At 41.8% G+C, this 27811-nt stretch overlaps 1 protein-coding gene across 1 annotated transcript; it reads left to right on the top strand.

Moving 5' to 3' along the window:
* Window positions 1-21: 21 nt before the first annotated feature.
* On the top strand, window positions 22-27811 carry RIPK1 (receptor interacting serine/threonine kinase 1). Its single transcript, XM_051611865.1, has 12 exons — window positions 22-131; window positions 5639-5850; window positions 7426-7579; window positions 8007-8144; window positions 14144-14372; window positions 15185-15334; window positions 16316-16392; window positions 19228-19318; window positions 21600-22163; window positions 23815-23883; window positions 26055-26204; window positions 27080-27811. The coding sequence occupies exons 2-12, from the start codon at window positions 5699-5701 to the stop codon at window positions 27364-27366; spliced, it is 2061 nt and encodes a 686-aa protein (XP_051467825.1). The 5' UTR covers window positions 22-131; window positions 5639-5698; the 3' UTR covers window positions 27367-27811.

Genomic DNA, 27811 nt, shown 5'->3' with positions numbered 1-27811 from the left:
GGCGGGCAGGCCGGGCCGGGAGCTCCTGGCGGGCCGAGCCGGCTCCGCAGGGGGGCGGTGAGGGCGAGCCCGCAGGCCGCCAGGCCCTCCGAGGGAGGCGGCGGGAGGGAGGCGAGCGGCCCGCAGCCCCGGTAAGGCAGCGCGCAGCGGGAGGGAGGCGGTGCGGGAGGGAGCCGGGCCGCCCGTGCCGAAACCGAAAGCGTCGCCAAGGCGGCGCCGCTGCTGCGGGTCCCGGGCCCCGGTCCCGGGGGGGCCGGCGGGATGACAGGCCCCGGGGCGAGGGGGCCCGGCGGGGCTGCGGCGCGCCCCGCCGCCTCTGCCCCCGGGGAGGGTCTCCCGGCCCCCGGGGAGGGTGCAGGGAGCGGTGCGTGCGAGGGGAGGCGGGCCCGGCGGCAGGGAGGCGGCGGGAGGAGGGCATGTCACGTCGGCTGACGAGGAACTAGGCCAGAGAACACCCGCGTTCGGGCTTCCCGGGCCCGCGCCGCCCGGCTGGGCCACGGCGGGCGGGCGCGCTTGGCGCTCCCCGCTCCGGCCCGGTCGTCGGGGCCGAGTTCGGGCTCGGCGGGAGGAGCTGACAGCCACGGCAGGGCGAGCTGCCTCTGCCGGGACTGCCGGTGCTTGTCCCGTAGCAGGATGCAGTTTTGTGGCCAGTTCTGCCCTGAAACCGACCGCGAGGCAGTTGTCGCGGTGCGAGGCGCTGCACAAGCTTCCCCCTCCTTTTTCTCCTTCTCACCCTCCCTCCGCGCTGCTCCGGTGGCACATCTTTGCTTCTTTTGCCTTGGCTCCTCCTTACGTTCCCCAAGGGATCCGTTCTGCAGCCCGCCCATGATCTGACACAGGTATTCTGTTTGTTCCTTCCAAAAGAAAACTATTCCTCAGTGAAAAAAGATGCAGCAGCTGAAAAAGCCTTAGCAGAAAGGGGAGGTTTAGGGAGAGTGGGTCACGAGAGTTCCAGCAATAGAGCTGATGCACTGACAGTGTTTGGAACGTTTTGCATACATGCAGTATTGTCTTCAGCTGCAAGGACCTTTCCATTTATCTCCTGCTACCCGGATCGGTGATACCAGCTTTGGTACCTGTTCCTTACTTCTTTCCCTTCCTGGCTGATCAATAAGTGGCCGTGAGTTTTGGTGCTTGCAAACTTGTTCGCTTTCTCCAGTTACACCCTGTAATGCCTCTGAAGAAGTCGTGCTCTGCAAGTGTCATTGGACCAAAAGGGCTGCAGTTAATGCATGACCCTTCTCCACATCACTGTGTTAATGCTCTCAGCAATCCTCCTTAGCTGTGCAGGCTGCTCAAGAGCTGCATCAGTCGGTAACAAATCATGAGAATGGAGCAAACTGCTTTTGAATGATACCTAATACACCCTAGTGACCAGGTCATGGTTCTTGGGAGTTTATGTGCCGTGTGGGGGTCAGTGGGGAGAACATAACCATGGTGTTAAAAAGAAAAATGCCACAAACCCACTTAACACACTTCTATCCCTCTCTAAAGAAAACTCAAACATGTTATTAGTGGGCAAAAAATCCCTCTCTTTTAGCAACCTGTGTTCAAAATTTTTCATAGTAGGTTAAATAGGTAGGTTCATAGGTTAAATAACCTACCTTAATAGATATGTTCAGAATAGTGTATTAGAGAAAAATTACTTTAGAATTGAGCAAGTATACAGATGAGGGCTATCTCATAGAACACAAATTAACCCTTACAAGTACGTGTAGCTTCTGTAGGGTTATGCTAAACCAAACAACAAGATTTCTGTTTTCTTAACCACGGATACATAATGTCAGTCATTGGTGTGTCATAGGTACTGAGGATATATTTGGATCACCATGCATCTCAATAGAAAGCAGTAAATTTGGAATGCACTTGAGCCTTTCAGTTTCCCTGCTTGGTTTCTATATCATCTGACATTTTTCAGGTAACATCAGCCAATACCTCATGTTAAATAGTATACTGAAATATCACAGAATCACAGAATCCTAGGGGTTGGAAGGGACCTCGAAAGATCATCTAGTCCAAACCCCCTGCCAGAGCAGGGTCACCCAGAGCACATCACACAGGAACGTGTCCAGGAGGGTTTTGAGTGTCTCCAGTGAAGGAGACTCCACAGCCTCTCTGGGCAGCCTGTTCCAGTACTCTGTCACTCTCACAGTAAAGAAGTTTTTTCTGATATTTGCATGGAACCTCCTATGTTCCAGCTTGCACCCACTGCCCCTTGTCCTGTCACTGGACATCACTGAAAAAAGCCTGGCTCTGTCCTCTAGACACTCCCCCTTAACATATTTGTAAACACTGATGAGGTCACCCCTCAGTCTCCTCCAAGCTAAGGAGACCCAGCTCCCTCAGCCTTTCCTCATAAGGGAGACGTTCCACTCCCTTAATCATCTTTGTAGCTCTGTGCTGGACTCTTTCAAGCAGTTCCCTGTCCTTCTTGAACTGAGGGGCCCAGAACTGGACACAATATTCCATATGTGGCCTCACCAATGCAGAATAGAGGGGGAGGAGAACCTCTCTCGACCTACTAACCACACCCTTTCTAATACACCCCAGGATGCCATTGGCCTTCCTGGCCACAAGGGCACATTGCTGGCTCACCACCATCAAGACCACACACACTTCCTCAGCTTATCTAGGAGGATGCTGTATGTAGTCTTTGTTTAAAAAGCTAGCTAGAGATTGCTTTCCTTCCTACAAAAACTTTGCATTTGAAATAAGTCTTAAGATCAAAGAACTTTTACTCAGGGTATTTCACTACTTAATAACAACAACAAAAAGTAGTAGCATCCTAATAGTAGAGCATGCCCAAGGAGGAGGGTTCCCTCCTATCTTATGAGAAAATTCCCTCTGTTAAATGTTAGCCAGCTCATTCCAGCAGCTGTCTCATGATTCAGAAGTTACTACTTCTGAATTTCCAAGCCTTCTGGTTATGGTGATTACGTGCTGCTTGATAGGAACATGTATTAGTAAATAGGAACAAGGTTCTATAATTGTTGCAGTTTGAGACAGGGCTGTTTTTAATCAGATTCTGTGGTATTGAATGGCAGCCTCAAGCTATCAGTAATATTAATGCAACCTTAGAGATTCAGCATTCAAAAATCACAGAATCACAGAATCTCTGTGGTTGAAAAGACCTCTAAGATCAGCAGGTCCAACAGCCAACCCAAAAAAACCAACAACAAACCAAACCAAACAAATCCCAAACAAACCTTGGCCACTAAAGCATGCCTTGAAGTGCTACATCTACATGTTTCTTGAATACCTCCAGGGATGGTGGCTTAACCACCTCCCTGGGCAGCCTGTTCTGACATCTGACCACTACCTTCAGTATAGAAATTCTTCCTAATGTCCAATCTAAGCCTCCCCTGCCACAACTTCAAGCTGTTTCCTCTGGTCCTATCATTACTTGGGAGAAGAAGCCACCACCCACCTCCCTACAACTTCCTTTCAGGTAGTTGTGAAGAGCAGTAAGGTCTCCCCTCAGCTTCCTCTTCTCCAAACTAAACAACCCCAGTTCCCTCAGCTGCTCCTCATACGACTTTTTCTCTAGACCCTTCACATCTAATTTACATTCACAAGACCACATGCAATTCTTACAAGAATAATTACTACCTAGATAGATAACTGCTGTTAGTATGGAAAAATTACCATAGATATGTGACTTAAACCGTTCTTGGAAAGAACACCCCGGATAAATAAGCAAGATGTTAGTCCATGCCATACTAAAATCCTACAACTGAACTCAGACCTTTGTACCTGTGACACTCACCCCATCTGCACAACAGTCAGTAGCACCACCCCAAGGAACCAGAGAACCATCACCAGAAACTTCCAGGGAGATAAAGAGTCAGCAGCAATGGATGTTCTTAGCACTGCTGTGAGTCGTATGTTACTCAGCTATTTGATTAACTGCAAAGGAAATAAATAAATAAGAACAAAACTAAAACAAACCCCAACAAAACAACAATCCCTCTCCCCTAACCATTATTAGGCATAACCAAGCTTACCTTCTTACTGAACTAATGCAGCCATATCCTCAGTTCTGTGCTCATAATGCAGGCTAGTAGTCCAGCAAAACAAAATCTTCATCCTTTCAATGTCAGGAAAGCCAAAGAAGAAAACTCAAAAGAGAGCACACTGCTCTAAATGTAGAGAGGATGTTTCTTGCCTATACAACAACCCATAGAGTATATATACTTGGAAGATGAAGCTCTTGCTTTCTCTCTTCTACAGGCGCAACCTTTTTTTTTCGTTACATTTCCTCTTCCCTGTTTTGACTTGTTAATATTCAACCAAACAGAAAATTTCCAAATTTCCTCATAAACATCTCTCTTCCCACAGACACCTACTTGCTACAGACAAGTACTTTACTACCTTCCTAACTTCCCAGGCTCCAGAAAGAATCTGTGTTAATTAGGCTGCTGATGTTCATTACAGCATTAAGCAATCTTTTCAATTAGAGATTAGATAATACAGCTGCATGGTAGTTTACAGGAGTTAGCAGTCACTTGTTGGTCTGAAAGATTTGGGAACCCCTTTGTTACAGTATTTAGAGCTCTTAGTTACCCAAATGAGCCAATCTACTGTTGCTGAAAGTGACACTTTGAAAGGGTGCCTTTCTCTAAGCTCTGTATGTCTGTGTCATAGTCACCGACTAAGACTTCATTTTTTAACTTTCTCGTCTTTCCTTACCTGATGTAAGATGCTTAAGATAAAAGTTCAGTGAGAAAAAAAACAGAGGTCATGGCTTGCACCTGTGCTAGCAAAACAGCTTGCTGACATGTGCCAAAGGTACCCACTGTTTAGCCTTCTTTTAAGGCTGTGCCTCATGAGAGGCACATTAGGCAAGAGGGTACCACAGCTTTATCAAAGGCTTAACATTTTTCTGGCATCTACTGGGGTTTGTTTATCTACCCATTCCGTAGGCTCTCTCAAGCTCTCTTTTTCTTTTGATGCACTTAGGAGTTACTATAAGACTTCACAATTTCTTTGTTCCTCTTCTTTGAGGAGTGGAGAAGTTGCCTCACATCCCCACCACAGGCCTTCCTGGCACTTTTCTCCTCAAGTCCAGACAGCTGTGCAAATAGGTTTTCCACAGAAGCTGGGTTCTTTCTTTCACTCTCCAGAGAAACATTTTGTTTGTTTTAAATGTCAAGCAAACCCTTTAGAGCTGGATTTGGAAAGATGCTTAAAAGGTAGCATAGAGTTATATAAGTATCTGGGCACCTGACAGGCAATTTAGAACATGAGATTCCTATCAGAATCATTAGGCACTACCAACCTTTGGGGCTGTGGCCCTTAATTTTTCTGGATTTCAGTTTCAGCACACATAATGTGTAGGGACAGTACCCATCTACTACACATTAGATGAATAAAACTGTTTATTAACCACACTTTGAGAACGTCAGGTGAAGAAATGGTTTTACATCAAATCAATATAACTGTAATAGGTTGACAGGATAAATCATTGTGGACTTTAGGTGTGATCCTGTGAGAACCACAGCATCTTTTACTTCAAACTGAGGCCCTTTGTTCTTAAGGGTTATGAGAGTATATGCTTTTGTCCCATTCGTAGATGCTTATTTAGTGGAATGGCTAAATGCTTGATAATGACACTTCTGTTTCCTTGTTTATACTACAGGTCCAGAAGCACTAGGGTACTTGATTTTGTTTTATTTGCTAAGCCACAAAGCCTGCAAACATGTCACTGGAAGACATCCATATGAACTCCCAGGATTTACTTGAAAAAAAACACTTAGATGCTGGAGGATTTGGAACAATTTCTTTATGCTTTCACAAGAAGCATGGATATGTAGTATTAAAAAAAGTGTATACGGGACCCCAGCGCACTGAGTAAGTTATGGATCTTGGTTCTGATTTTTATCTTTCAGTAAGTCTTAAGAAATTTTCCAAACTCAATGGAGATAAATATAAATAAGGTTTAATAATTTCAGATCTTTGTATCCTGGAGATACTGTATGTGGGGAAAATACTCTAAGACAATACTAGCAACTGTTCTGCAAATTTTCCTTTTTCCCTTAGGAGCCAACTTTTAAAATTTTAATTCATCGTTCCAGTGAATTTCTTGTTTTCTGTTGCAAGGTCAGCTCTCCTGTGAATTGTTAAGAAGCAAGGGGACCCTTGCACACTTAAGGGACTGCAGGAACTTGGTGGGCACGTGATATTTGCAAGCTAGCGGATCTATTTTCGATACAAATGTCCAACTGTAGATGTCTGCTAGGAACTAAACACCCATGAGCTGTCAGCAGAACTCCTACCCCACATGTATAATACCAAGAATGTAACCCTCTGCCCATTGAGGAAAAGCAGAGTGAGCCAACCTCACTGATTTAATTCAAAGATTGAATTAGCTGCTGATTTCACTGGGTTCGGATCACATTGCAGGTCTGCTGCCTCAGAGCCATAACAATCCTACAGCTCTCCCAGAAGTCATCCGCTAGATACAGACAAAAGCCTGTGGTCGGGTTATAGTTAGGGTTATAGTAAATAAATCAACTGAGCTTTTATTTTGCCAGTGGAAACCAGATTAAGAGATTATGGTAGTTTGCAAACTGCACTGGCGGTTTGAGGTGAACACAGTTTTAAGATGGACAATCCTGCCTGGTTTATTTTGGGGTTTGTGTTTTTATTGTCTTACTACACAGACTCATATATGTGTTACTCCTTAAAGATTCAAACCAAAAGTCTTAAGCAAATTTACAGCTGAGCCTAATGCAAAATAAGCAGCCACCTTCTTCCTGCAGGCTAGAAGAACACAGAGGGAGAAAGCAGTTTCCTTTTAAGCAACAGGGTAGGAAAGCACAAGCAAGCAACATAGTCTCAAGATATTCTTGCATCCATTTACTTGATGACTAGAAGAGAAGCAATAGTAAGAAGAAGGCTATCTAATATCATGGGTACCAGTAATCATTAGTAAATGTTATCACCATCCAGAATGTGAGTGGATCCCCTGTAATAAATCCATTTTGAACGTGACTGTGAATATCAGCCCTCTAGGAAAGAGACTGGTATCGTTTCCTGCACAAGAGGTAGTGGAGTGTGTCTTCATCATCCTTGTCGAAAAGCTCTTTCAGCCATGCGCTGTCCTGATCCCACACCAGTTCAGGGATTTGAACATACACAATCAGCAGTGCACCTGCAAAAAAGAATGCTTATGCACTGTCTGAAAAGCAGGCCTTAAAATCAGGCAGAGCAGTCTCTGTGCAAGGCATTGAGACTTAGAGAATATAACCCAGCATGAGCAAAGTGGTATCAATGTAAAAGCCACTGAAAGTGTGGTTCCTCTTAAGGGTGGCCCTAGGAACGTTGAAATTTTTAGCCATCATTTTCATTATGAATTAACAGCATTTTAATCCCTGTGTTCTTTCTAACCTGGCACCTAACTTCAGTGTAATTTCTGTTTTACAGATACAATGCTTCCCTCCTTGAAGAAGGAAAGATTATGCACAGGCTGCAGCACAACCGTGTGGTAAAACTACTAGGTATACTTTTGGAAGACGGAAACTACTCGCTTGTGATGGAGTATGTGGACCGGGGAAACATGATGAAAGTGCTGCAGAAAGTGAGCGGTGAATTGCTTCATCCCTTGCCACTCCCAGGGTTGATAAAATGCTTGAAAGGATGTTACTGCTATCTCCAAAGAATGGAGCTAGTGACAGCCCTGCCTTCTCTAGAGACAGCAGAGGATATCTATGGCTTTCCTTCGCGTCACAGAGGAGCAGACCAGAGTTACAGGTTCAGAGTTATAGGAGTGTTTGTAGAGATACATGGAGAATTTGCTGAAGGAAGAATGATTTTGTAAATATCAAGTGACTTCAGAATTACTTTAATGAAAAATTTAGATCCAAGAAGGACATAGTTCTTTTTTAGCCTGGCTTGAGCAGTGGTTCTCTTGGGACTGGAAAAGAAACTTTTTTAAAGACTGTTTTTAATGTGATGGTGATAATAGTGTTTTTTCTAACAGATGGTACTTTTGTTCTTTATTGTAGATCTCACTGCCTTTGTCAGTGAAAGGGCGTTTTGTGCTGGAGATCACAGAAGGAATGCTTTATCTGCATGAGCAAGGCTTTGTACACAAAGACCTAAAACCAGAAAATATCCTTGTGGACGCAGACTTCCACATTAAGGTACTTGTTAGAATGTAAATGGAAAAATTGATTATTTTGGTTGAAGAACGTTGTTTAGGTGCACTGGTTAATATTCCTGATTGGTAGATGAATTTCTTTGTAGTCTAACAAGCTAAGACTAAGAGGGTGTTAGCAGTGGTTCACTGGAAGCATGGTGGCCTATAAAACCTCTGAGCCTGAGATTTGTATAATCTTCCCCACATCTGTAAAAAACCGAACCAAACCAAACCCCACCAATCACTAAGTGTATTTTAAAAAATGAATAATATTGTTGAGAATCATAGAATCAGAATTTTTCAGGTTGGAAAAAACCCTTGGTATCACTGAGTCCAACCATCATCCCTACTCTACAAAGTTCTCCCCTAAACCATATTCACCAACACCACATCCAAACGACCCTTAAACACGTCCAGAGATGGTGACTCAACCACCTCCCTGGGCAGCCTATTCCAGTGTCTGACCACTCTTTCTGTGAAAACATTTTTCCTAATGTCCAGTCTAAACCTCCCCTGTTGCAGCTTGAAGCCATTCCTTCTTGTTCTGTCACTAATTACCTGTGAGAAGAGACCAGCACAAACCTCTCTACAATGACCTTTCAGGAAGTTGTAGAGACTGATGAGGTCTCCCCTCAGCCTCCTCTTTCTCAAACTAAACATTCCCAGCTCCTTCAAGCATTCTTCATAAGATTTATTCTCTAGGCCCTTCTCCAGCTTCTTTGCCCTCCTCTGTACTTGCTCCAGCACCTCGAGATCTCTCTTGAACTGAGGTGCCCAAAACTGGACGCAGTACTCCAGGTGTGGCTTCACCAGTGCTGAGTACAGGGGAACAATCACCTCTGTACTTCTGCTGGTCACACTATTTCTAATACAGGCCAAGATGCCCTTGGCTTTCTTGGGCACCTGGGCACACTGCTGGCTCATGTTCAGCTGCTTGTCAATTACAACCCCCAGGTCCTATTCTGCCAGACAGCTTTCCAGCCACACTTCCCCAGGCCTGTAGGGTTGCATGGGGTTGTTGTGGCCCAAGTGCAGGACCCGGCCCTTGGCCTTGTTCAAGCCCATACCATGAATATTATCCCAATGATCCAATCTATCCAAGTCTCTCTGTAGAGTCTCCCTATCCTCATGCAGATCAACACTCCTGCCTAGCTTGGTGTCACCTGCAAACTTACGGATAATACACTCTATGACCTTATCAAGATCATCAATAAAGATGTTAAACAGAAACGGTCCCAACATTGAGCCCTGAGGAACACCACTTGTGACTGGCCCCAGCTGGATTTGACTCCATTGGCCACCCCTCTTTGGGTCCAGCCAGTGCTTGATCCAGCAGATCGTGTGCTCATCCAGGCCAAGAGCAGCCAGGTTTTTTATGAGAGTCCTATGGGGAAACATGTCAAATGCATTTTGGAGGTCCATATAGACAATATCCACAGCCTTTCCCTCGTCCAATAGTCGGGTCGTCAGGTTATAAAAGGAGATCAGGTTCGTCAGGCAGGACCTGCCTTTCATAAACCCATGCTGACTGGCTCAGATCTCCTGGTTATCCTCTATATGTCTTCTAATGACACTCAAGATGATTTGCTCCATGACCTTCCCTAGTACTGAGGTCAGACTGACAGGTCTATAGTTTTCCAGATCCTCCTTTCTGCCTTTCTTATAGATGGGTGTTACATTTGCTACCCTTCAGTCCACTGGGACCTCCCCAGTTAGCCAGGACTTCAGGTAAATAATGGAAAGTGGCCTGGCAATTACATCTGCCAGCTCTTTCAGCACCCTTGGATGTAGCCCATACGGTCCCATAGACTTGTGTGTGTCTAAGTGGTGTAGTAGGTCTCTGACCACTTCCTGTTAATTGTGATGACCTCATTCTGCATCCCCTCCTTATCTCCTAGCTCATGTGGCTGTGTATCCATGGAACAGCTAGTTCCACTGCTAAAGACTGAGGCAAAGTAGGTGTTGAGCACCTCAGCGTTTTCCTCATCCTTTGTTACTAAGATTCCCTTTGCATCCAATAAAGGATGGAGATTTTCCCTAATCCTCCTTTTGCTGTTAATGAACTTAGAGAAACATTTTTTATTATCCCTAACAGCTGTAGCTAGTTTGAGCTCTAGCTGTGCTTTGGCTCTCCTAATTTTAACCCTGCATAGGTTCACTTCATCTTTATAGAGTTCACAAGTGACCTGTCCCCTCAGAGGCCATAGACCCTCTTTTTGTTCCTAAGGTCCCTATTTAGCCAGGCTGGTTTCCTACCCCACTTACTGGTTTTTCAGCACAAAGGGACAGCCTGCTCCTGCGCCTTTAAGACTTCTTTCCTGAAGTATGTCCAGCCTTCTGGACTCCTTTATCCTTCAAGGCAGCCTCCCAAGGGACTTTGTCAATCAGTCTTCTGAGCAGGTCAGAGTTTGCCCTCTGGAAGTCTAAGGTGGCAGTTTTACTAACCCCTCTCCTTGTTTCTCCAAGGATCAAAAACTCAGTCATCTCATGATCCCTGTGCCCTAGACGGCCTCCAACTTTTGCTTCCCCCAAAAGATCTTCCCTGTTCACCAGAAGCAGGTCCAGGAGGGCACCCTCCCTGGTCTACTCACTTACCAGCTGCGTGAAGAAGTTATCTTCCACACATCTTGGAATGTTCCTTCTCTGCTGTGTTGTATTCCCAGCAAATGTCTGGGAGGTTAAAGTCCCCCACAAGAACAACAGCAAGTGACTGGGAGATTTCTCTCAACTGCTTATAGAAAGCTTCATCCACCTCACTGCTTTGGTTGGGAGGTCTATAGCAGACTCCCACAGCGATATCAGCTTTATTGGCCCTTAACCTAATCCAAACACTCTCAACCTCATTATGACTATACTTGATTTCCAAGCTCTCGTAGCATTCTCTAACATACAGGGCCACTCCACCCCCTCTCCTTCCCTTTCTATCCCTCCTGAAGAGCTTGTAGCCATCGATTGTGGCACTCCAGTTGTGTGATGCATCCCACCATGTTTCTGTGATAGCCACTATGTCATAGTTTTCCTGGTGTATCATGGCTTCAAGCTCCCTGTTTGTTACTCATTCTGGGTGCATTGGTATAGATGCACTTCAGATGAGCTAATGATTCCAACACCTTTTTTCCACCACTATGGGCTCCATTTCCTACCAGACCCTTCTCAGGTGCTTCCATGATTTCTAAACATCAATCCTTTCCCTCAAATGAAACAACAGAGTGAGAATCCTCCCTAGTCCACCATCCTTCAAGCCTTAGCATGTTTCTCTTGGGCTTGTCCCTAACAGGCCCAGTTATCTCCCCTTCCCCCTTCATGTCTAGTTTAAAGGCCTGTCAATGAGCCCTGCTAACTCCTGCCCCAAAAGCCTTTTGCCCCTGTGGGACAGGTGCATCCCACCTGCCACCAGCAGGCCAGGTGTCTTGTATAGCAGCCTGTGATCAAAAAACCCAAAGCCCTGCCTATGGCACCAGTCATGTAGCCATGCATTGATCTGCAGACTCCTCCTGTTTATAACTTCACCCATTATTGCAGCAGGTATGGAGGCAAATGCTGCTTGTGCTCCAGACCCCCTAACCAGCCATCCCAGCGCCCTGAAGTCTCTCTTCATTGCCCTTGGACTCCTTGTAACAATTTCATCACTGCCAACCTGAAACACCAGCAGTGGATAGCAGTCAGAGGGCTGCACCAGATCAGAGAGTTTCCTTCTAACATCTCTAATCCGAGCCCCAGGGAGGCAGCAGACTTCCCTGTGGGATAGGTCTGGTCGACAAACGGACCCTCTGTTCCCCTCAGAAGGGAGTCACCCACCACAATTACTCTCCTTTTCTTAGTTGAAGAAGTCCTAAGGCATGGGGGTGAGTGACAAGCCCCAGGTGATTCACTTGATGGATCTTCCTCTCCACCTTCATTTGCCTGGAATTAATGAACTACAAATAACAAAACATCTAGAAAGAAAACCCAAACCTCAATGCACAGAGATTGAAACCAAATAAAATGTCTTATGGATTGTCTTTTGTCCTTTATTGCTGTATTTTCTCCTCCTGCCTTTACCTCCTCCTTTTTATTCCTTTCCTTCTTTCACTGATTATCTTCTCCTCTTTTGTCTCCATCTTTTTTCCCTCAGTCATCATTTTTAATTGACAGCGAGCAGCTACAAAAAAAAGCAGTGGGTAACTGCTTCAGAGAATGGTTTATAAGCCTGTTCCAAAGCCTTATGATTAACTTTAGTGGGCTTTTGGATCAAGACATATAGATACAGAGCCTATTGCTGAATAAACCTGAGCAGAATTTGCAGCAGTCCTCATCAAATGTCCTTCTCTGGTCAAGGTGAGTTGCTGATATAATCACCCTATTACAGTATGAAACTATAGAATACATTCCTGTGAAAAAGGCTTTGCCACTTGGTATTTCTTGCACATATATTAGTGAGAAGTGGTTTGACAAGGTTAATATAGTAGGAAGTCCTAGTCCAGTATGAGCAACTCAAAGAATTATAAGCTTTTCTTTTTTGCCAAAAATTTAAAAAATCATCATGATCTGCTCTAAATGTAAATGGGATGCTTTCTGGGGTTTCAGCTTGCTTATGGACAGGACCAAACTAGGCTATCATGACACTGCATGACAAACTGAATTGGAACCCAGAATCAAATTCAGAATCAGATCAGAGTTACTTAAGCAGCTTGATCAAAAATATAATTTAAGGCAGCAGTATGAATTATCTGCTTCAATGTGTCTAAAATTGCCAATAGCTGTTATAGGAAACTGCAAATGTAGGAAGTTATATATTGTGTATCTCTCTATTACAATAGACCTTTCGCTTACAGACATGAACTTGGACTCCTACTTCCTCAGCAGGATGTCACTTACATTTTCCTCTTCCTCTGAATACATCACCTCAAAATTTGGCCCAAATCTTCAGAAACTCAAGAGGAACAATAAGCTGATTAGAGACAACAAGAGAGAAAAGAAGAACAAGTTAGGAGTGAGGCAAGGTGTCACCTGAGTTTTATCTGAAGTGATTGGGTTACACAATTCAGTTTGACGGCTGTCTGTGGCCAAGAGAGGCAGTCCCATTTTCTTCCATTGTTCTCCCATTGACCCCCTGTTCCCTTGAGTTAGCACTCATGCTAATCTGACCACCCAGCCCTGATGTAGGAAGTCAAACCAGCAGATTACAATTTGCCTCATTGACAGTGCTACCCTTCTGTTGGGGAGCACTTGATTCAGCAAGCCAATGGTCTGTCTGGCACTAAGTCTTCCCAGTGTCAGGTAAGTGTCAATGCTGGAACAGGAGGTGCAGAGGTAGCACACGACAGGAGGCTGTGGAGAAAGGAGGGAAGGATTTTAAGCTAGAGAAGGGTAGATTTTTCTTTAAGATGAAGGTGGTGGATCACTGGAACAGGTTGCCTAGAGAGGTGGTGAAGGTCCCATCCCTGGAGACATTCAAGGTCAGGCCTGATGGGGCTCTGAGCAATCTGTTCTAGTGTGAGATGTCCCTGCTTATTGTAGGGGGGTTGGACTACATGACCTTTGGAGGTCCCTTCCAACCCAAGACATTCTATGATTACTGGCTTCACTGTCAGCAGTCAGTCTAAGTTGTAAAACTGCACCCTAAGAGTTCAGGAATGTCACCTTGTCAAGCACATAGTGTCCAAGTGTCCCTGCATTAACTTATTCCTTGCTATCCTTTTCCATGTCTCTTTGCCATATAACATCACATCATTTTAGACCCTCTTCTTCCCCCTTTCCTTAAATTTTGTGATTCTTCTAAGTGGCATTAAGTTGATAATGAAGGTTCAGTTTAATGGTCCCCAGCTGACAGTGTTAATTTATTTAGGAAAAATAACCCCATAAAACAGCATGTAGTTTCTTTTCTTGTAGTTGCGTTTTTTGCAGTGTTTCATTTTTAGATAACTTACTACCAGTTATTGATTATAAAATGAAGCACTGCAAGAAATACTGGTTTGTCTTCTTTCCATCACAGCACTAGCTCTGACATATCACATCTTTCAGATTGCAGATCTCGGTGTTGCCTCCTTTAAGAACTGGAGTCGGCTGACCCAAGAAGAGACTGTCCGACAAAAGCAACTCAAGAACACTCACCAGAACAATGCTGGGACTCTTTTCTATATGGCCCCAGAGCATTTACGCTCTGTTAATGTAAAACCTGTGGAGAAGTCAGATGTTTACAGCTTTGGCATAGTGATCTGGGCAATTTTTGCTAGCAAAGAGCCATATGAACGTAAGTTACTCCCAGAAGGACACTATCACAAAATTAAGTTATAAATGTTAAGCATTTAAAGTTGTAAAATTATGATTAGTAAATTAAATCACCTAGGCCTCAGAATAGCACTTCATGGCCAGTAAGAGGCATCGGTTGCATCATTCGTGACTTCTAAGTGTGGACAAGAACACCTCAGTTGAAATGCAGGCACGGGCCCAATCTATTCACATCCAGGTGGTGTGGGCATAAACCTGCACTCAGTGGCAGTAGTTATACAAAGCTTGGGCAGACCAGGATGGAAACTCTGATGTATGCTGTTTCCTAAGGTAGGCTAGTTATGTGTGGTTTTTCTTTTAACAGGAATGGTCACACAGCCAGTTACTGTTTCTCAGCTAGAAGATGCTAAGTTCTCAGCATGCTTTAGTGTGCTCATGAAGAGCAATAGGAGCAGACTTTTGAACTCCAGAGTAACATGGTTTTAATTTTGAATTTATTTTTTGCTAACTAAATAGCTAAACATTGCCTGTGAGGCCATCTTTGTGTTCATACCCAATGCCGGGCATAACTGAGATTTAGGTTCTGGAGAGCTCTATCTGTCACCCTTACACGCACTGGGGATGTCTTGCATATAAAAGTAAATCCATTAACCTTCAGTGGAAGTTAGGCCAGTAAATTCAGATTCACTAATGTGACAGATTTGTAGCTGTAAATCAGACATCTTTCTTTGAAATCATCTTTTACACATCCACAAACACACAGGGAGCTGCTTCACTGTTTCTTTTACCTACATAAAAGCAGCAAAACCTGTGATAGGAAATTTTATTTTTCAGATGGTATAAATGAAGCCCAGATTTGCTTTGGCATCATTAATGGAAACAGACCAGACATAAAGGAGATCACTAACAAATGTCCGGTGGAAATTATTGACTTAATGAAACAATGCTGGGAGCAAGATCCAGAGAAACGGCCAACCTTTGCAGGTAAGGCATTACTTTGGGATTCTTTTTGTTACATGTTGGTCAATAGTTTGTAAAGCAGCAAAACAAATTTGAACGTTTTCATCTTAAAATATGAATTTTTCCTTTGAAAGTAGAAATATCGAGTCACATGCCCAGTAAAGCCTGCTCCCTGTACCCTGACTAAAAACTTGGATCTGGTCCAATATTTACAGATTGGAGGAATACTAGAGAGTGGACAGAGCTAAGACACTTCATACCTGCTGATAATTTTCCTTCAGCTTAGTATAATCTTCCTGCTTAGATTTACAGGAAAGCTAACATCAAGGGACATAGTATATCTTGGATATGACTGAGAAAGTACCTTATTGAAACTACTCTAGGAAGGAGACTAAGTGCGTTCAGCAAATAAGACAAAATTCTTTATCTCCTCCTGTCTCTTCTTACTGCCTCAATATGCAGTGTCAAAAACAGACAAACCAACCCAAAAAAACCCACGACCCATAATCCTGCAAAATCTACTGCCAGTGATTGAGTTTATGCTTGCACTAGGTTTTAGCTTCTAGTTTTCCCATATGCAAAATACTGATATTTACCATGTTAGTAGATTATTTCAGTAATTCCATCTTTAGCAGAGACAAGCTAGTTGCTTATTGAATAGCTAAATGCAATTTAATGTATATTCTGTCTTAAAATGTGGCAACCAGTCTTTTGGCCAGTCAAGTCAAGGTGCTGTCAGCCACAGATCATAGAGCTTTCTCTCTTAAAAGTAATACAGAAACAACAACAACAACAAAGAATAAAAAAAAAATATCACCCTGTTCTTGTAATTATATTCAGGCTAAATGAGCCATGTGAACAGATTCCAAATGTATGTATAATTTTCCTGTTTCTGACTTCATAAATTCTTTATTCTGTCCTTAGCTATCAAAATTGTTCACGTTATAAATAACTTATTTTTTTCCACTGAATACCACTTTCACTTAGTTCTTCTCTTTCTTGCAGAAGTTAGCCAAAGATACAAGCCATTTTACTATCAAAATCTAGGAAAAGATATTGAAGATGATCTGAAAAAGTTAAAAGTGAGTAACTTTCTAAGCATTTAAAGTAGTAGTTCCACACATCCCCTCTCCCCAGCCCCAATTATGACCAGATTCTGCCACACTGTGACTGACCCAATTTCCTTCTGTGATAAAGTGACTTTTTGAATGAAGGGAGAGCAGTGCCTGTCATTTATTGCAACTTTAGGAAGATTTTCAGCACTGTCTCCGAAAATATTCTTGTATCCAAGTTTGGATGTTACTGTCTGGAGGGCCAGACAGAAAGAAGTTAGATGGTGAGTCTCAGATGGTAGCAATTAATAAGTCCTACTTCACCTGGAAGGCCAGTAACAACTGCAGTTGTGCAGAGGTCTACCATACTGGGACCTTCCCTGGTTTACTCCTTTATCAATAACCTCAGGGAGATGATGGAGCCTACTCTCCTAAGGTGTGCAGGTGACACCAAACTAGGAGGACCAGTCAACACAGTCACAAGGACAAGCTTGCTAGCTAGAGGAATGGGGTGACAGAAACCTTGTGAAGATCAAAAGGACAAATGCAGTGTGCTGCACCTGGAATAACCCTTGACTTCAATGCTGGCTGGGGCCTGCTTGGCTGGGAGCAGTACTGCTGAGAAGGACCTCAATGGTGTTGAGCAGTGACCTGGGCACCAGCCACAGCCTGCCTGGCCACCAGGAAGGCCAGCAGTATCCCAGGCTGTACCAACAGTGTCACGGGCAGCAGATCTGCTCAGCACTTGTTAGTCCTGTCACATGAGATGGATCAGAGGAACTGGGACTGTTTCAACCAAGACATGCAGTGGCTTTGGGGGGACATAAATAGCAGCCTGCCCCTACCTGTGAGGAGTTTATTGAGAAAACAGCCAAGCTTGTCACAGCAGTGCATACTAGGAAGACAAAAGACAGCAGACATAAACTGAAACAAGAGGGATTCAAATTGAGTGCAAGAGAAAAAAACTTCCCCATGAGGGCAGACAAGCAGTGAAGCAAGTTGCCTAAGGAGGTTGTCCAGTCACCACCGTTCGAGGTTTTCAACATTCAGCTCCACAATGCTCTGAGCTACCAACTCTGATCCCATAGGTGACCCTATTTTGAGCAGAAGGTGAAACTGAGGTCCCCCAAGATCTATTTCTACCTGAGTGACACTCTTGTTCTATGACAATACTTTACAAAGAGCTCATGATATATCAACTAAGTCTGACTCATGAAATAAAATGTTATTCCCAGAGATTCAAAAGTGGCAAAATTTGATTTAGAGTAAGTATAAAAAAAACTTTGTTGATTCTTGATAATTTTTGTCCTACAATGTCTAATGAATCCCAGCCTGCTTGAGACCATGAAGCTATACTGCAGTAATAACAACAGGGAAAATTTGAAATCAGGTATTTTTTCCTGAATGCCCAAGTTGGTTTCTCTTACTTTTCTGGCTGTAGGTTTATAAATTATAAAAATAATTATTTCCTGACTGAAAAGAAGAGAATGAGAATTTCTTGAACAACTGAGCAGATTATGGAGCCTTTTTATCACAGATTTTATCTATGTACTTACTTCAGTAGTACTGACAGCTACTGGTGAGCACTCCTGCTATTAATCTTTGCAGTCAAGTAAAGCTCAGAAGAGTACATACTCAGTTATTTTAACTAAGAAAAAGGACTTCCTTTGCAAAACCTTTCATTTACGGTTTTCTTTAAAGTTCTTCCTTCTGTCAGCAAGTCTGCAGTTGTGGAAATGAAAGTTTAGAGAACATGTGATATTTATGAAGCACCAGTGACTGTTCAAAAAGCAATGGAGTTTTGAAACTGATGAAACAAATTTCCTGGACTGATTTGACCAAACTAGCTCACACTGTGTAGTATATATATCTAATTAATGACAGCGGCCCCAGATCAGGATCATGGCCAGTTATACTAGCTGCATTAGCTCTCTGCATATATGCCCCTAACCACTAAACCATGTCCTGAAACACCTTGTCCACCTGTTTTTTGAACCCCTTCAGGAACAGTGCCTTCACCACCTCCCTGTTCCAATGCCTCAACACTCTTCCAGTGAATAAATTTTTCCTAATATCCAATCTGAACCTCCCCTGGCACAACATGACCCCATTTCCTCTTGTCCTGTCACTAGTCACTAGAGAGAAGAGGCCAACACCTGCAGCATTACAGCCTCCTTTCAGGTAGTTATAGGGGGCAGCGAGGTCTCCCCTGAGCCTCCTTTTCTCCAGGCTGAACAATCCCAGCTCCCTCAGCCTCTCCTCAAAATGATACAGCCCAAAGGACTATTTAGAAAATGGGCCATGAGTCTGTTACTTTCTCAGGAAGGAAAGCATCCATTCAGATCAGGGCACAGAATATGAATACAGCATCTAAGGGAGGTCAGCCTGGTGAACTACTAGTACAGCTTCAGTAGCAACATGAGTTAGAGGATTTGGGCATAGCCTTTCCACACACACTCCCCTCCCCTTCCCTGTAGCAATCATGGAAGCAGAGACCACAGCTTTCTAACTAAAAGGCCCACAGAATCACAGGCTGGATGAGTTTGAAAGGGACCTTTAGAGGTCATCTGCTCCAACTCCTCTGCTCAGGCAGTTCAGTTACTCAAGTAAAATCTAAGGACCTAAGGTTGTAATGCGCTTTAGAATGTCATCTTTTGCTTTCAGAAGGAAGCAGATTTTTTTTGGAAAGAGATAGGAGTTGATTTTTGATCTGTGAAAGTCTCTAGAAGTGTATGGGATCTCTTTCCACAGATTGATGGAATCTGTTCATCCAGGTCACTGTGAAGCTGGGCTGATTCCTATTCTGTGAGTACTCACTTTGGTTAAGCATTTGCCTGTAACTTGATTGTTTGTTCTTACATACAGAAAATGTGGCCCGAGTCAAATGAACTGCTGAATAGGATGCAATCCCTTCAAATAGATGCTGTAGCAGAAGATACCAGTAATGGTCAAGTAGGTAAGTCACTTACTAGCACATCATTATTCTGTGTATTCTGCCAAAGGTGAAGCTGTGTACATATACAAAGTAATCTTACCATTAAGGGTTTGTTATGAAGAGACTCAATTATTCAGTGCTTCAGAGAGAATTCTAATCACTGCAAAGATTAAATTTTCACCCAGGCTCCCTGAAAGTCATGCTTACTGTTTTGAATTTTCCACAATCTGCAGTTTGAACCCACTTCGTTTTACACTCTCTGCTTTCCTCTTTTTTTCTCTTTTTCCTCTTTCTTTGTTTAACATTAGACTTTTCAATGATCACTTTGATAATTACTTTTCATACTTGATCTTTCTTCCCACCCTTTTAGTTATGTCAACTGCTTGGTCTGTAGGCTTTAATCTCATGAAGACTTTCCCTTTTCCCAATCAAGCCTTTCTTATGAATGCTCTGAATACAGCCAGGGTGCATGATTACAATGTATTCCTTTGGTTATGATCTTGGCCTCTGTGGAATCTGATGAGCAATAATAGATTAATTTTCTGACCTTTTTCTCATATTTTCTCATATTTTCTGTCAAGTCTTGGATGAGCTGCATGTTTTGTGGTTTTACAGAGCTATCTCACTAATATATGATGATATAGTTACACTTTTATCGTAGTATGTCTGGAATTCTTTTACAAAAGTATCATAATGACAAAGGATATAGGATTGTTTTGGCAACAGTGATTAACAAGCAACTGTATCTAATTAAGTAGAAAATAAAACCATGCTGAGTTTGCTCACACTATTTGAAAGACATTAAATGAATAATATTAAACTGTAACATGCAGCTTAGAGATCTTCCCCAAAACAAGGTTTGCCATAACTATTTTTCAGTAGAAATGATGGACTTAGTAGGGCAGCCCCATTGCTATGCTTTTAAATGAGTATAATTACATTTCCCTAGCAGAAATAATAATGTATGACTGCGGCAGATTACAGATGCTCTTGTGTTTTAAATACAAAAGGCTTTATTGTGAATCTACACTGCAGAAAGATACTGTCTTGACAGCCTGTCAAATTCAGGTTTTTTTTCTCCAGTAAATGGGCATCACTCAGATAGTGGAGGTGAAAAATATCCCACAGGATCTGTTAATACATCTCAAGCTTGCCCTGGAAAATGGATACTATATAGTTTATGCTAATACTGAATTGCTAATAGCTGTCACTCTTGATGAAGTGGTTTCTGTATTAGTTTATTCCTCCCACTCCCTCTCAAGCAACAGTAAAAACAGAAGCAGTGTAAGTCAGACTGAAGGTGTACTAATATACAGCTACCAGAAGAAACTAGCTTTGGTCCTGTCTGTTGTGGACTGGATTAACATAACTGGGGGGGCGGAGGAGGTGGGGGGAGAAAAACAACCCTTTTCTGGCATTGTCTGAGCTAAATAGAAGCACATACATATACTTTATTCCAATTTTACGGCAGTCTGTAGAGTCTCTTGCTTTAGGCAATGTACAAATGTTTTGTAGACAAATGTGAAGCTTTCAGAACTCTTTAGGAATGCAGCTGTACTCCTTCCCTTAAAAAACACAAGAACAAGTAGTAACAAGCAGAGTTTTACATTCTTGCTTAGTCTTGTAATGCTGCAGCATGATCCAGAACACGATCTAGTTCAAGACTGAAGTAGAGCTTCCTTTGATAGTGAGAATTAGTTTGAAATGTAGATGACACAGATTATTGTGTCTGGTAGGCATTACTTTAAAAAATATATTCTTTGGAAGTATGAAGAATCAGCTAGACAAAAAGGATTAATCATAAAATACCTGGACAGGATATTTTACATTATCATTTGCAAACATTAGTTTAATGACAAATTATTTGTGCTGCATGAAGTAACACCTATTCCAGTGATGTTATTTTGCATTCTGTTACACATCCTTTCACACTGATTAAACTCCAGCTAATACCAGTGAAGACACACTAAATCAGACCCTACAAATGCCTCCAGGAACTTTATTTCAGTAGTTGAGAACCTGATGTCAGTGTAAGCAACAATATGCAATGAATTCTGACACCACTTGCTTATCAGATTTTGACACTGAAAGCTTAACCAAGCCTGTACTTCCTAGATAAAAATCTACTTCTTCTCAGTAAAGGCATTCTATAAAATAAAACATCTTATGGCGGAAGTAATATTTTGACTTTTTCTATATTACCATAATATTAAAGGTAGATAAATAGATTCTAATGTGATCACAACGAGTTATATACTTGCATTTGAATGTATCTCAAATATTTATTTTTCCTTCCTTTCAGATCCGCCTAATTCTCTACACAGCTCCCAAGGTCCCGTGACCAATCAGATTAACGAAGGCCTGTTTGCTGCCTCTCCTGAAAACCAGCCTGTGGAGAGCTGTGAGACCTCCTTTACATCTCCTGATAATCTGGAAAGAAAACTTCAGCAAGAATACAACTACCATGTGTTTGGGAGTTGGATGGATAAAGCAGTTTCACCTGTAATATACACCCCTGAAATGAGAGAAGAAGAAAAGAAGCGAAGAGTTTCCTATGATCCATTTGCAAAGTCATCTTCTACTCCCCCACAGAGTGAACTGTATCCAAGAGATGAAAAAACAGGTTTTAACACTAAGCCATATTTGTGGCCACAGCCAGCTGCAACAACTCCAAAACAGAGGAATGTTGAAAATTTTTACGGGGCAGACCCTAACAGTCTTCTAACAGGAAACACCGAAGGTCTCTATGGATCAAGTTCAGCCAGTACCTTTAGCCCAAGTAAACCTCCTGTACCTGAATCTGGCCCAAACCTGCCGTCACAGACCAATGTAAACTGGTATCCAAAGAACACAGACACAGATACAGGTGAGATTCCTCCTACCCTAGCATGTGTGTTCCTGAAAGAGACACTTGTTCTCTAAAAATGAAGTGGCCAAGTACATTTTGTAGTTCATGTAACAACAACCTGCATATTGCTACCATCTGTGATGCAACAAAGGTGAATTTATTTCATTAAGTTCTCTTTGTTGAGTTGAAGATAATTCAGGTCACTAAAACACACTAGCTTTGACTTTATTATGCTGCTTTCACTGTTTTCGGGCTGTTAACTTCAAGTGGACCATTTTAAAGCATCAATATAATAGAGGATCATCAGACCCAAAGCCTAAATCTTCAGCTACCAAACAAGTGATAGCAGACAGCAGATACTGCTACAGCAGCTGCCAAAACCAAAGCTGCTACCAGTTATTCTAGGAAAGCAAGGGAAACCTTTCGAATCTCAAAAATGTAACATTCATACCATAGGTTCTGGTTGTGCAGAAACATGTGAAGCACTTCAGAAAGTAGATGGGTATTTTTATCTTGATTTGCAGCAAGATAAGAGGCTCCTGAGCTCAGGAAGCCAACGTAGAGCTAAGGCTCATAACGGGTTTCTCCAGGGCACTCTGCCTGGTGCTGATGGGCAGGTTCTGACAGTATTTGCTAGTGAGCTGTAGAATAGAAATATGGAGACAAAGAAAGAAGAGAGCACTGAGCATTGGCGAGAAGTATAAATAAATGGTAACTAGATGTCTATAAAATGTAACTTTTTATAACTAAAGTTGGCATGTTATATGTTAGCCTACTGCTTCTAAGTATTGTTGCATTCTTTTCCAGATTGTCTCACAAGAAAATCAAGGATGCTTAGCTGTTTACAGGCACAGCACTACAAATGTGTTATTCTGTTAAATTATTTATGCAGAGGCTGTGATGGTTGTTTATGTGAGTTTATTTACTGGAATGAATCTGAGAGCTGTCATGTCAGAAGACAGAGATTAAAACTGTCAACATCACTAGTAAAATCTTCAATTTGAAAGAAAAAAACCCTGAACAGTCAGTATAGGCAGGCTGTGTGCAATAATGTGGCAGATACCAGACAGATGCAGAAGAGCTGCATTTCAGCTCTTCCATTGACTTCTCAGTCACTCTTACTGCCCCATCATGAATTGCAGAGCTCAGCTGTGGGCGAACAAATTGATTACTGCCTTGGGCAGGAAGTTACATCTCAGTCATTACAGATGCCAGCAGAAGATGCCTTGTTGTCCCATGTCTTTGCTAGAGCCAGTCACAGCAGCTTCCTAATAACAAACCACCATCAGTCTCAGCAATAAGCAGTAGAAGCAGACTTGGGAGTTTGGAATTTTCCAATATGAGTACCAGATCCGAGGCAGCTCAGTCAGGAACTGTGGTGCACTGTGATCCCACACTACCATCTACTAGCCAGGTATTCATACAGTTGCGTGGAAGCCCATTGCCCTCACTGGGATGCAAGGATGGTTAAGGCAAAGTCACCAAGCAAAACCATAAGGTCATTGCTTTAACTGGAATTATTGAAAAAGATACAATGCTGTTTATTAAACAGCTTCTTATCTCTTTGTATTTAAGAGCACGAACTGTGTACTCATACTATTACAAGTATGGCACTCATTTTTGTTTACATAATGCTTTTGACATGTTTTTGTTTTCCCTCTTTGTTTAGGTAACAAGGATTCCACTCCTTTCACAAAGCCAACTTTTACATATTGTCCTTCTGCACTCAGAAGCACAGGTAAGTGATGTAGCCTTCATCTGTCCTGGTAGCCAACAGGCTATGCATTGCATCCTGATCAGTAAAGCAAAAAAAATGTTATTGCTTAATACCTGTAACTATAGCTGAAAGTTATCAGTATCAGAATGTAAAACTAATTCCTCTCTCAAACAGGACCTGCACACTCCATTAGATGTGTATTTGATGGATCAAGGACAACATAATCTTTTATGTAAAAGAGCTTTTACAAACATGAAGGCATTTTCAGATTCCCCTGCAGACCTAAATCGATCACTTTCCTAGATTAGACATCAGGTCGCTGTGACTCAGCCCAACTCCTGAGCCACACGTGTTTGGGGCACCTGTCCTTTCTTTCTCTGGATTTTTAATACAAATCTTTAGCCACAGGCTTCGTGCTGATCAGCCTTCCTTGAGGCACAGGTCTCTACAGTACAGCTGTCTTAAACCCCTGAAATTCCATCCTGTCCTTCAGGAGCTGTTCATATTTGCTCCTTTCAAGTTGTGTTGCTGTGGTGACTGGAACTCTTTAATTAACCCTTTCAAGGCTTGTCCAGTTCATAAATGGTTTACACTTACAAGGAAAACTTGAAACAGCAGGTTTCTGTATTTTTGACTACACATGCCTTAGATTTTTTAGCTGACAACCCAAACATGACAAGCAAGCAGGATATAGAGGCTTAGGAGAGGAAATTTACTGTTAATATTGACAAAGCATTTGTACATTTTTCATATTTTGTGCTAGATTCATTTTGTTACTAGAAAAGAAAACAGCAAATACGTTAAATTTCTTTTTTTTTTTTTTAGCTAAAAGCGTGAACATATTTCCTGGGTCTTTCATCTCAAAAAAAGGAGAGGATGCAAGAATCAGGACATTTTGAGACATGATAAAATGCATTCCTTTTGTGCAGCTTCTAGAAACTAATATGCATATATAAAAGTATTCTGTCTAGCAATTTCAGATTAACAAATATTAAATGCATTTAGTCAGATTTTTATGTGTGACTAGATTTCCATGCATCACATTGCAATTAGATGTGTAACAAGGATGCTTGTGCATATAACCATCATTTTTTGTGATTAAATACAGAGCTTGTTCTATTTCTTAAGTATTTATACTTCAGTTTTAGACCCAGGTTGTGATATTCACCATTTAAACCAGAGTTAGAATGTTTAATGGATGATTATCCAAACACAGTTCAGAAAACAGTGCCAAGAGAATAGAAAACTGACATCACCTAACATGACTAGTCACTTAGTTTCATGTTGTGTGTGGAAATCAGACAACTGTAAGCAAAAGATACCAAATTAGGTGTTTTATATCACATGAAGTAAAGCACAGATGCAGACTCCAAGAGGTGCACACCATTTAGCTGTGCAATTAATGCATATACATGCTGACTTTTATTGCTGAGAATTCAGGCCTTAAAATAAAGGAATAGGGTCTTTTTTGTGAGGTATCTCAGAAAAGATTCTAGTCTTGCCTTAGAACCAAAAGTACAGAACACTGGAAAAAAAAACCAAACAAATAAGAAAATAAAGATAAATGTTGTTGAAACAAATACAGAGCAAGCAGTGCAGTGTAATTCACTGTGAAAATAGATAGAACTGAAGATTATATTCCTAGATAGCTGGGATGAAAAATACATTGTGAGACAGAGAGATTACATCAAGATGGCAGAGCCTAACATGGAGTATAGAAACCTTATTAACAACTAGAAGTTACTTTCTGTAGTCTCACAGAACTTTGAAATCATAACTGTAAACATGCCTGTATGAAAAGTAAAGCTGAGAGGCAGAAGTAAGGCTTTAATATTTAAATGAAAATCACTTTCAAGTAAAGACCTAGTGAAGCCATTAGTCAATAAAAAGTGAAGCTGCTACTACACATCCCTAAAGCATGAGAAACATTTACAGTCTAGTAACTATCAGCAGGTAAGGCTTGGTTACGGCACTTTGTCATAGAACAGGATGGGCTTTTACTACAGTACATTTATGTCACACTGCATAATGAAAATATGCTCACAGTTGCCAGTAAATGGCCATTTCTATATTGAATGCAGTAAAGCCATTGAATTGCTTTCCTGATTAGCAGAACCTTCTTCCTCCTTATCTTCTTGACATTTTGAACCATATGCAGTTCTTTATACATTTTTTTAAATCCCCTTATACAGAAGATTCAGTCAAGTACAACATCAGTAACAGTTCTGGAATTCAAATTGGATCCTACAATCACATGAAGATTGAAGACCCCAATCAACACATCAGCACTTCTGTTAATGTAGAAGCAACTTACAATTATTATGAAGCAACAGGTATATTTGGTAAGAGAAATATCTCTATAGTCTTTATGTATTCTCCCCATATATTAATCTGGTACCACTTTCTGCCTCTGATACTTGAGAAATGTTGGTTTGGATCCCATTCTACTACATACATAAGAGTGTATTAAACAAAAAGGGTTTGTGCTAATACTGTTCTGCAATACCATGTACCTCATACGTCCTTTGAGACACCAGATGCTAGTATAGATGAATATGCATCAAGAACAAGAGCAATAACAACACTGAAATTGGTAGAAGCGATTTGTGCTCCTTAACTGACTTTTGATTTAAATTATAGAATATTCTGAGTTGGAAGGGAACCATGAAGATCATCAAGTCCAGTGCCTGACACCACACAGGGAAACCTGAAAGTTAAGCCATATATCTAAGAGCTTTGTCCATACACTTCTTGAACATTGCCAGGCTTCGGGCCACAACCACTGCATTGGGATAGAAATTGGAAGATTTTTAAATTTAATTTGTTTTCTTTGGTCAATACTGAATTAAACTATCCCAGTGTATTCCTAAGTAAACAAATGAAGTGTCCCAGAATGTAAAACATATAGTGTAGACATCAATCAGCTATGCAAGAACTCCAGGAAGGAGCTTGTCAATTTTGCAGCTTTAAGTGACAAACTATGATGGCCTCAGACTGAAAAACAAGTCAAGCAACTGACCTTCAAATATACACATTCTAACCGGGAGTTTCTTTTCTGGCATCATCGAGTAATGCTGCCTCCATGAAACCCACTTCTGATTGTATCACTGTAATTCTGTCTCCAGATATTACCAATAAATAGTTGGGGCAGGTCAGGTGAGAAGGCAGAAGAAACACTAAACTATGCCATTTTCTTACATTCTTTTTCTTTTTGCAGACAATACTACTGTCCTGACTGAGAAACATCTGAATCTAGTGAGAGAAAAGTTGGCTAAACAATGGAAGCACTGTGCTCGTAAATTGGGCTTCTGTGATCCCGACATTGATGAAATTGATCATGACTATGAACGAGATGGACTAAAAGAAAAAGTTTACCAAATGCTGCTGAAGTGGGGAATGAAGGAAGGCTCCAAAGGTGCTACAGTTGGAAAGCTTGCCAAAGCCCTCTTTGGCTGCCAAAGACTGGATCTCCTTACTAGTTTGATGCAAATCAATGAGGAATAAGTTGACTGAGAACTGGAGGGAAATGAGGATATTTTTTCCTGAAAACCTTCCGATAAGAAATAATAATTCTGAACAGACTTTGTGGAGCTCTCCTTTTTGCACAGACTCATTGGAATGCATTTTTTCTGCCAAACAGTTTTCTGTGGATACATCCAGCGAATCTTAAAGTTTATGTCAAGATAATTAGTCTTTCAGAGGATAAAAGAAAGAAAGTAAGCATCTTCCTTCTAATAAAATGATTGTCCAAAGACAATAACAAAATGCATTAGTAATATCGATGTTATACAAAATTGCTAGATTCCATCCTGAAACGCTGATACCCTTGTCCAGTTCTGGACAAAAGTGTGCCATTTCAGCAAACCTAATGTATCAGTGATAATATATGAAAGACTGACTAACTCCTTGAAGAACTTGGACAGAAAATAAAATCAACTCTTAGATTTTT

This window comes from Apus apus, chromosome 2 (genome assembly GCF_020740795.1).
Source record: "Apus apus isolate bApuApu2 chromosome 2, bApuApu2.pri.cur, whole genome shotgun sequence".
Lineage (NCBI taxonomy): Eukaryota > Metazoa > Chordata > Aves > Apodiformes > Apodidae > Apus > Apus apus.
The sequence above is the reverse complement of the archived record's forward strand: the minus strand, read 5'-3'. Positions and strand labels throughout refer to the sequence as shown.